The sequence below is a fragment of the Aspergillus bombycis genome (assembly GCF_001792695.1).
Source record: "Aspergillus bombycis strain NRRL26010 chromosome Unknown contig00042, whole genome shotgun sequence".
In the NCBI taxonomy this organism is placed as follows: Eukaryota; Fungi; Ascomycota; class Eurotiomycetes; order Eurotiales; family Aspergillaceae; genus Aspergillus; species Aspergillus bombycis.
This window is the reverse complement of record NW_019170044.1, coordinates 53,278-63,848: the sequence shown is the minus strand read 5'-3', so window position 1 is coordinate 63,848 and position 10,571 is coordinate 53,278. Positions and strand designations below refer to the sequence as shown.

General features: G+C 49.2%; 4 protein-coding genes across 4 annotated transcripts; 2 read left to right on the top strand and 2 right to left on the bottom strand.

The window, feature by feature from the left end:
* Nucleotides 1–701: 701 nt before the first annotated feature.
* On the top strand, nt 702–1,289 carry ABOM_006323 (uncharacterized protein; the record flags this gene model as incomplete). The annotated part of the gene is made up of 3 exons (XM_022533452.1): nt 702–748; nt 813–902; nt 1,001–1,289. 3 exons carry the CDS (start codon nt 702–704, stop codon nt 1,287–1,289), a joined length of 426 nt encoding a protein of 141 aa, XP_022389145.1.
* A 783-nt stretch (nt 1,290–2,072) lies between these two features.
* Nucleotides 2,073–3,715, bottom strand: ABOM_006322 (FAD-binding oxidoreductase; the record flags this gene model as incomplete). The annotated part of the gene is made up of 3 exons (XM_022533451.1): nt 2,073–3,008; nt 3,075–3,481; nt 3,538–3,715. The coding sequence occupies 3 exons, from the start codon at nt 3,713–3,715 to the stop codon at nt 2,073–2,075; spliced, it is 1,521 nt and encodes a 506-aa protein (XP_022389144.1).
* A 2,070-nt stretch (nt 3,716–5,785) lies between these two features.
* Nucleotides 5,786–7,399, bottom strand: ABOM_006321 (amidohydrolase; the record flags this gene model as incomplete). The annotated part of the gene is made up of 1 exon (XM_022533450.1): nt 5,786–7,399. One exon carries the CDS (start codon nt 7,397–7,399, stop codon nt 5,786–5,788), a length of 1,614 nt encoding a protein of 537 aa, XP_022389143.1.
* A 2,315-nt stretch (nt 7,400–9,714) lies between these two features.
* ABOM_006320 (class I SAM-dependent methyltransferase) lies at nt 9,715–10,365 on the top strand (the record flags this gene model as incomplete). The annotated part of the gene is made up of 1 exon (XM_022533449.1): nt 9,715–10,365. The coding sequence occupies one exon, from the start codon at nt 9,715–9,717 to the stop codon at nt 10,363–10,365; it is 651 nt and encodes a 216-aa protein (XP_022389142.1).
* Nucleotides 10,366–10,571: the final 206 nt, after the last annotated feature.

Sequence of the window (10,571 nt, the reverse complement as noted above, 5' to 3'; positions counted from 1 at the left end):
ACTACCTCATTTTATTAGTTGAGTCGCTAGTATCACTCTACAACCCTTTTTCTCTTCGTGTTTTGCCTCTCTTCTGTTCTCGGAGATCACTTCCTTTAGGTACGGTGACAAAAAAAAAAACAACGGGGGAGTTCGTATAGACGTCTGACTCGTCATCGTGGTGCCCGTGGATATACTCTTTGATCCCAACCCCTCTCACGAAGAACTACTTCTACCTCTCTTGAGACCGGCTGATCTTCCCTCCCCCCGAGCGTGCATTGCCCCTATCACCCCCGTCCGGGCTTTGATAACTACCCACTAAAAGTGGTCCCTCCTTGGCCCTTACCCATTCATTAGTGCGACAAGTTTCGATCTCCGGCCTCCTCAGTCCTGAGATCGATCAAACCCCCCTACATTTTCCCATAGATTGCTCTCAGCTGGTTCTGATCTTCTCACCATCATATATACCTTTAGCCCTAATATCTTAATCATCCGCAATTTGACACTCTTCTGATTCTTCTGGAACTGTACCTCAAGTTCCACATCAACCTTGCCTTATACCCACCCTGTTCACTGACGCACGCGCGCGCTTGGGAACGCTCCTTTTTCTTCCCCTCAACACCACGAACGAGCAACTCCTTGCCTTTCTTCAACTTGGACCTGTTGCCTTACCACCTCGTATCTCTTCACCTCCACACACACACTCGACTAAAAATATAAAAATGTCGGACGCAGATCAGGGCTGGAAACCAAACGGTCGTCCTCAGTCGTTCGTATCCACCATTTGCGCTCCGTGCAATACCTGAACGTTGACATTGACCGATACATGACAGGACCATGGCGCAAGCCTTCTCAAGCACACTGGATAGTCTCTTCGCACTGGACTCGGATGTCCACCACCTTGAACAGACTGTGGATGAGAGGTATGTCGTGTAGCCGTTGCGAACCCCACCTCTTTACCCCCAAACTTGCGCCGAGATCGAAACAACCTGGAAGGCTGACCGCAGACATTCATCGCTAGGAAATTTCAAATGATAATTCAAAACCGAGAACTGGAAGAGCTTCAGGCGAAAATTCGCGCGACCGAAGAACGTTTGAAAGCACGAAAGTCTGTGATCTTCGATGGAAGTGGCCCCAGGAGCAATGTAGCACAGAGCGACGGCGGATACCAATCGACAGGTAAGGCGTTATCTTGTGTGCCGGTGTATCTGGCGGAAAAATTGTCGCTAAAGCTTCTTGATACCTATAGAATCCGCGTCATCGGCAACATCTCCAACGGACACGGCAGGCCACTATTCCAGCGGGGATGAGCAGCGGCAGCGTAGCCAGACACGCAATTCATGACTTGATACCACTGGCCAGAGTCGGCTGCAATGGACACGTTTGGGTACGGAATGGGGTTATGGATTTAATTTCTCTTCTATTGTTATTCCAAGGCGGGCATGTCTGGGAAATTTGGTTTATGCGATTTGTCTTCCCTTCTTCATCTTTCAGCGCTGTATCAATCGTGCGTTGATTGGAGACGGGCCTTCTTTTGGTATAGCTGACGTTCTTATGCATTTTTGGCGTCTCTCGCACACGTTGATGCACATGGTCGAGTCCGTGTATGCATGTGCCATGTCTCGAACGCGTGGGTCAAGAGACTTGATTCTTTTTTGTTGCAGTGGTTTAATATATCTCTTTTACCCGTTGAATAGTCAATGTGTTGGATGTCCACTGAAGGGAGGGGGGAAGAAGTATTTATGGACGGTGGTTTTGTTTCATTTAAATTCCTGCATGTCGCGGGCACATGTTTGGTGTGTGTGGCCCACAATGGGATGGTCACACTGCAGTCCAGATGAGGCATAGCTGCATCGATCATGAGACCCCCTGGGATCTTCTGCATTCATTCATTCAATTTTTTTTTTTGCTTCTCTCTTCTTGCTGGGAGTTTTTCTACGGCGTACATGCTCCATGCTAACATCACACATGTGGGAAAATGTCATTTCACTCCAATGATAATTCCAGGGGACCTTCCAGTCTTGTCCAGTTAACCCAATCCCACCATTTACACAGCTCCCTCAGAACCTATTTTTACCGACGCAACGTCGGTGTCACGCGACCTTGAATCCTCCCGGCATCAGATCGGTAAAGATTCTGTCCGGGTCATATTTAGACCGGATGCTCTTGAGTCGCTCAAGGTTCTCTGGGGGGAATGTGCTAAAAACATCCTGGGAGGGATGCGCATCGTTCAGATAGATAAATTTGGCCATTTCGATCCCCGCGGCCTGGAGGTTCTTGACGATTTGACCATTAGCCTTTTCATAGAACGCGTCGACATCCTCATCGCTGACAATCGCTGCAGAAGTGATGCTCTCTTCCACCCAGATGTATGGCGCACCATTGACATCCAAGCTCTGTGGGTCTCCGCCGTTGACAGTAGATGCAGTGATAAATTTCTCGGTAACGGCTGGGAATGCTAAAGCTGCAACCAATACCCCAAGAGGCAAGTCCTCTCGTGCCACTTCCATGAAAGTGTCATGAACAATAGAGATTGCCTGCTTGTTGGAGGCGTGGATATTCAACACGTAGAAGCGCTGCTTACTCCCCTTGAGAAGCGATAAGGCTGGATCAAGCTCCTTAGACCAGTCACTCATGGATCGGCTGGAAAAGGTACTGCTGGTGGCGTTCAAATCGGAACCTAGGAAGTTCCCCAAAGCAGCAGGGTTCTCATTCTCGCCATTATAGAAGAGAATGGCGCTATAGCTAACCGCTCCTAAGGCCGGGATATACTCTGCCATGGGGATTGTAGCCGCCTTAGGGTCTTTCGAACCATCCACAGTAAAGGCATGCACGGCATCGATAAACTTCTCGGCGACGTCGGATCCATACGATGCCATACCAACCATTACCTTGGGGGCTTTGATTGTTTTCAGTTCGAAATTTGTGACAAGGGCGAATGAGCTGGAACCGCCCCTTAATGCCCAGAATAGATCCGAGTACTCATTCTCTGGGGTCACTTGGACTACTGTTCCATCTGCTAGGACAACCTAATTTGTATGGATCAGCGAGACTGCAGGTGAACGACGAGGGAGGTACTATGCTGTACAACGCACCGTAATACTAGCAACATTCGCGGAGGCCCAACCATACTCATTGCTGAAATAGGAGACACCGCCACCGAGGATGTACCCAGGGACGCCGACGTGACCGAGTCGGCCACCAACGACCGTCAGCCCGTTCGGCTCAAGATAGTCATAGATATTGGACCATCGATTTCCTGGGCCGACATTGACCGTCGACTGGTCATCAGACAGACTGAGCTGGGTAAGACCGAAGCTGGAGAGCAAAACGCCGGACGAATTGATATTCGCTGCATTGGCAATTGGCATATGGCCACCACCCCTGATTGCGAAGGGGGATTTAACTTCCTTGAGTATCTGTACCGCATCGCCCATCTGGGTGCTATTCAAGGGCTCAAAGACACAGGCTGGCCCCAGCCATGCACTGGATGTGTAGTATTCTGGGAAAGGGTAAGTTGAGTGTTTTTGCTAGAAAGTCGCAAACACTCTCCCTCACCTGTATTGGCATTGATATACCTCGGGTGGAGCTTAGAGTACGTGATATCAGGGTATTTGTCCTTTAGCCTGCTGCAGGCAATCGATGCAGCATCATCCTCGCGGGAATTGAGTTGCTGAGTATCGCCGAGTCCTCCGGGGAGGACCGCTAAAGCAACGAGTACATATCTGAGTACCATCTTCGCACTTTTTCGGTTTAGAATCGAGATGAATGTCAACCAGCCCGCAGGAAACGGCGAAGTATTTAATCCCCCTCCCCCTGCCTCGTAAACAGATTCACATGGGATTTAGCGCTTTGGCTCTCGACCATCTTTCTGTGAAGACGGGTCATTATCCCAAACGATTCAGATGACGGTAGATCAACTTTGCGGCGCGTTTGAGTCCGGAGTAATTGCTGCATGTGGATTCTACAGAGGCTACTACTCGGTAAACATGGAACGGACCTCTCCTGCCGATCATCTGAAGTGCCGACCCAGGATAGAAACTTAGCTCTACTTCTTTCCCCGCAATTAACGGCGCAATTTCGAACGTGGATCACATATTAACCCATCTGTCACTATGCATCATATGCACGCCATGTACATGAGCGTCTATCCAACCCCTACCACATTCGAGAAGCGATAGACTACTACAAAAGCTCCGGTGCCTCGGCTGTGAGACAGACACTATGTGCCAGATCCAGTCACGAGCTCAATTTAGTTCATGCATCAGGGCCGAAATATCACCCTTAGCTTGAAAAGTCGGTTATGCCAGGCTCTGTACAAGAGGTGCGGCCCATTTTTGAGGGATCTGCAATGTCGTATAGCTTCGTATTCAGGGACCGGAGACAATCTACGTTTCTAGCCTGGAGCTTTTCGATATTGCTGCACCAATTAAAATTCGCTTTCAATGCAACGGCTGAGGATGATAGTGTATAGCTAAGGATTTAGCCGGTCGCATAGTGATCTTTGCACTGGCCTAGTTGCTCCTCGCTGATCGCCGAACAATATGTCCCATCCTTGAGTGCTTGTGACTGTCACACCATGCAAATAATTAACAAATTCTGCTTGGTGTGTGAGACCCTCCAATTAGAGTCCCATCCAATTTCGAGATCTCCCTATCGACATTAGGCAATACTAATTGAACCTTGCGAGCCCCTACACAAAGCCAGGGTACCACATATGGTATACGTTGCCTTGTTGCTCGTCTCCAATCCGTTGTGCCCCATGGAACTCCGTCCTTGTATCACGAGTACAAGCTTCCTGCATAATTTCTACTAGAACACTGGGCATGCTGAAAGAGACCGGTGAGCCAGGATATTCCTGTGCCGTTCTCCTCCTTTGAGGGACATTGGCTGCATCGTGATTTGTCGTCGAGACAACATCTGCTCATGTAACTCACATCCCCACTGGTTGCATCCAGAACATTTACACTTTAGGGAGATTATCCAGTCGGAGAAGATTTCAGGATGTCTAATTTCATAAACGGGATCTGCTGCCACTCGCGAGACAAGATATGTTTTTGTTAAGTCCACCATTACTTTTGGATATACGTTCGTCCTGTCAACGAAGTATAGAAATATAATCCAGGTTTATTGCAAGTAAGAAGTCTATCTATCTGGTCTCTGAGGTGTCTTTTCTCTTGTTATTGCTATGTCGATATACAATATCTATAGGTACAACATTGGTGGATAGCATTTATCACCAGTGTTTATATGGCATATACTACATAGAACCCGGGCATATTCCTGCAGAAAAGATCCTTCACTACGGTTGTTGTGTCGAACCTTTCTAAGTTTAATGGATGCGACTTTCTCTTTCCAGCATAGGGCTAGATCAGAGCCGGAGCCATCTAAAAGTAATTTTAAAGTGATTTATAATTACTTAGCTCATGCTAACTACTGCTAAAGCTATTATGCTTTATTTCTTATTAAAAGAAAAGATCTGGCTTGTCTGGATCTCCTCTTATTATATCGATTGACTAATTGTCTCCGTTTTCTTCGACACGATGAACAGTCATATGGATTCTTTGATCATTCCTACTTGGCGCACCCTGTTAGCTTATTATTGGTGGAACCAGGGTTAGCTCTTTACAAGATATGCACAGCCTTCTACATAAATAATGGGCGAGAAGGTAAGGTAGTATGTACAAGACAGGCGGACGAGTATCATGCGAGATCGCCACAGCTCCCAATTTGATCCGACGTGGCTCCTTGAAACACCTGAATGCTAATTTCGCCTTTGGCTGGAAGAGTAGAGGCTCTTGTATAGCTAGGCTTCTGCGGCCTGACTGGCGTCGAATACTTTCTTCCCCCGATACCAAGTCTGGCATACCTTGGCTTCAAGAAGCGTCTCTGGTGCCCAATGCATACTGACGACTAGAAAATCAGCCTTGAGTCCCGGTTGCAAACTTCCGGTCCATGACTCTGCAAAGCGTGCATATGCTGCCCCTGCCGTCGCAGCACTCGCCGCGTCAGCCAAACTGATGCCGAAATGCGGGTTGACGGTGTCGGTGGTCTTGGGCTCGAGTGCCGATCGCCTGGTTGTCGCGTTATACAGGTTAGGGAAGGGCAAATGGCGCGCAGTCGGGGCATCCGTTCCAACCGCCAGAGGTGCACCCCCATCTAGGAACTCTTTGTAGGCAAATGCGCGCTTGCATCGATCTGGTCCGATCAGGTTAGGCCATGCTTTGAACAAGGCGGGATCAGAATGAACCGGTTGGATGGAGGCTGTAATCCCCAGTTGACCCAAGCGCTTCGCATCCTCGGACGTGGCTAGTTCGAGATGCTCAATTCGGTGTCTCCGGCCGGGCGTTCCAACTTGTGACAAAACATCGATGGCTTGATGGATAGCGCGGTCGCCAATAGCATGAATGGCGCACTGGAGCCCGGCTGAATCAGCACGCTGGACAACTTCGCGAAGCTGATCTTCAGGCCAAATTGGCTCCACTCGATCGGACTTTGTATTGTATGGTTGGAGTAGAGCAGCAGTGCATCCATCGACAACGCCATCACAAATGAGTTTGATACCAGCAATGCTGAAATCGGGTTCCTTGAACTGCTCGCGCAGTGTCACTGCGCGATCAACGCAACGGAAATGGGCCTCTTGATCATCCACATAAGGCACGAGCCAGTGGGCTGCAATATGGAATGGAATAGGCTTCTCACGGCGGTACTCGTTCAGAAGCTCCCAAGTGCCTTCCTCCATAGCCATATCCACCATGCCAGTGTAGCCAGCGACGGTGTAAGCGTGGACAGCTGCGTCCAACGCAATAAGCTTATCTTTCTTGGATAAGAGGCTCTCCACATAGGGCCATGCCAGGTTCGACAAGGCAGATTCATCCAAGAGACCAGAAGCCTGCCCGTTCTGATCACGGTGAATACAGCCACCAGGAAGGTCTGGCGCCGTATGGGCCTTCATTCCATCGAGGGCCGCCGAGTTGCACCACATCGAGTGCAGATCGAAGGAATCGATGAAAATCGGTCGTGGATCAAGATCGTCGAGCATGCTCGCCAGTGCAACGCCTTGGGTGGATGACTGGATCCATCCTCGACAAAATATGTGCGGCACCGATGGATTCGCTTCGGCGTAATCTTTGATTTTTGCACGTATTTGCTCGAGAGACGTGCATTCAATCAGATCAATCTTTTGTAGAGACTGGCCATAGGCCAGAATGTGTACATGCGCATCGATAAAGCCAGGGATTACTACGTGATTCTCCAAATCAATGACGTTCGCATCGGCGGGGATTTGTGCATTGTCGAGGGAGCCAACATATGCAATACGATCATCCTGGATGATCATACATTCGGCGAACTCGTTGGCACCCCTGGCCGAGGGGGATAAAGGTACACAAATGCGACCATTTCGGAAGACGGCAGTCATTGCAGAGGAAGTGAATTTATTCATTCAGTCAGTCACGAATGGAGGGGAATCAGAGGGTGGCTTTACGAGCTATTAATGAGTCCTTCTAACGTCCCTAATGTCTCCCGAGCTTTCCATTTGCAAGGATCCAGCTTGGTGGACAATGGGGTATTTGGTGAAGCAGCATGACCTTATGGAGAAGTTCCATGCGAGATGTAGTACCCGTTCGACGGCACTTGAAGCTTTCGTGTGGTGGATGTGAGATACACGGCACTACTAGTAGTAACTAGTGACCCCATGTTTGATATCTTGGCGGCGCAAATTGACTCAATTGGTCGGTTCTATCGGTCAAGACTCCAGACATCATGGATGGGGCGGTAATTTACCGCCTCGAGAGGAGTTATACCACCTTTCCTTGTATTTGGTGTAGTCGTTTGGTGTAGTCGTTTGGCATTTCGGCTGTCTTAACAACCGTCGACCTCGGCCATCGATGGGGGATTTCGTGCGCAACCCTTGCATCCAAGATTGGTTTTTTTGGTCCTACCATAGATCTTATTCGCTGCTAGGATTGCTATTCAACTACTAGTGGTACTAGTACCCATCTGCCATCGCTTCAAGCTTCCCACTTGAGAGCGAACGCCACACCCTATTAGGGTTCATGAACGCTGGAGCATCGTTCATCCTCTACATCCAATGCTGATAGGAACGATACGAGCACAGCGTACAAACTCACAGTGGAGTTCCCGGTTGATATGAAGACAAGATACAGAACATACATCTCCCATCCGTAAATCAAGGAAATGTACGGAGTAGTGTGGCATCCATTGCTCCACTCGATGTAAAGTCAACTAAAGTACCTAACCCCGACTTGGGAATTCTTCGCAATACCCGGTGAGCCTTCCCAACGTTCCAGCAGAGCCCATATGTGAACATTCCCAAGATAGTGTACATGATAGCCAATCGTCTTGATACGCCAAAGTTTCATTTGGCTGCAGCCTTCTTTGTCGGGCCTTCCACAGATCTGCACTGTGGTGTGGTATAGGATCACTATCAACCCGCGTCCAGGCACCAATCGATACGCGGCAGGCAACCACATTTGCATCCGGGCTTTTTCGAGAATGGCAGGCCGTTATCTGTGTGCATACTATGGTATGCATGTGGACGTGCGTTCCAGCAAATAACTACAGTCTTTTCAGGGCCGAAATGAATAAGAACGGTCAATGTGATGATCTGCGAGACTCGCACCATCTGAGTGTGACTGAGAGCGATCCAAGAACGTAGGCAACAAGAAGATCATGTAAATAAGGGTGAAACATTACCAGTCCATCTTTCTCAGCGCCCCACTCCGGTTATTTTTAAGGTTGATAAGCTATATAGAAGCACCTTTTCAAGCCTGGACCGTTGGTGGGCCCCGGAAAAGAACGGGAATCTGTTTTCGCAAGTCCCGGTAGATATACCGTACCAGACTGGATCTTTTTGGAAGAGATTCAGATAGAACAATGCCTTGAAAGCTCGCCTGCCAGATGTTATAACTTATATCGTCCTTGGGAGAAAATATTAGTTATATAACATAACTGACAAAACGACGATCCAGTCTACCATGAATGCAGCTAGGGCTATTCCCCGCACAGGCGGGTTCGACCTCAAAATTTTGATACATCTGTATAGACGATCTTGATAGATCCGGAGTATTTTTCTGCCTAGAACTCGGTCCAATCTCCATCCACTCATGGTCGTGAACGGCTGCCACCCAGAAAGGTTATTAGGATAAAGATACAGAGGTATTATTATATGAAGACGGCCCTGGGATCAATCTGGAGAAGTACGTACTTCGAATTGGCGGTTGTCTAAATCCTACGCTATCGCTGTGAAACCCATACCCCCTTACCAGGGACCAGGGACCTATGGCATTTAGTCATGCACCAGTGGATCCAGAGTGGCCAACCGGGGAATGTTGCAACTAGAAAGTGAGCCGTGATGGTATCATGTTACAACCAGACAATGGGACTGAAGATGACTTTTCACTGACAATGCATTGGGCCAGACTCTTCCCGATCGGATCAAAAACCAGAAGTGACTAGTACTTGACCGATGCATATACCGATGTAGGCCTCCTCTGACACTGATATCTCAGCGGTTCCTGATGAGGAGCAGAATTCTGATATGCAAATGGGGTCCCTGTTGATGAGGGTTTCCTGTTTAGGCCTAGTCTCGTACTAGATAGCCAGACTCCGTAGTGAACGAACAATCTCCACACATCTCCACTGTCCCCTACCACGATCTATCCACTTCCGCCGCCTCCTCCTGTCCATCTCTACCCCTGCTCCCCCGGCAAGATGTCTGACACGCCGGAAGGTATTGTTGAATACGCCTACGACAACATCACAGAATGGTATCTGCAGTGGGTCAAGAGCCAGAAGTCGCCGCGAGAAAGATACACCCAGATGCTCCTAGACAAGCTACCAGAGCCGTCACCCTCCATTCTAGAGCTTGGCTGTGGGCCCGGGGTTCCCATTATGAAGATGCTTCTGGACCACGGCGCGCAGGTCGTCGCCAATGACATCTCAGCCAAGCAGATCGAGATGGCCAAGGCCCGTTGTCCAGGGGCGCAGCTGATCGCGGGTAACATGACGGCCCTCACGTTCGAGCCTGCCCGCTTCCATGGGGTAACCAGCTTCTATACGCTGTTCCACCTCCCGCGGGTGCAGCTCAAGGCCATGCTCACCAAGATCCATGGCTGGCTGAAGCCCGGGGGGGTCTTTGTGTTGAATCTGGCGACTCTCGACGAAGAAGAAATCCATGGCGAATTCCTGGGATATGGGATGTTCTGGAGCAGCTATGGGGTCGACGAGAATCGGGCAATGCTAGTGGAAATCGGGTTTGATGTATTGCAGGTGGAGGTATTGCACGCGGGCGATGGGACGTTGGAGGAGGGCGATCCGGACTTTGATGCCGAGTTTATGTGGGTCATGGTACAGAAGAAATAATCTGAAAAAGTAGATGTATAGATAGCGTTCGATTTTGATTTAGCGCCTGCGCGTCTCTTTGTTATATAGTCCCCTTGAGATAGATCAATCAACAAACCCCGTAGGAGTCTAGGAGATGGCCATCGACATAGTATACTCCATGTACAAGCCAGTAACCCAAGGCAGATTGGCGAATGGGTAACAATAGCTTGACCAACTATGGCCGA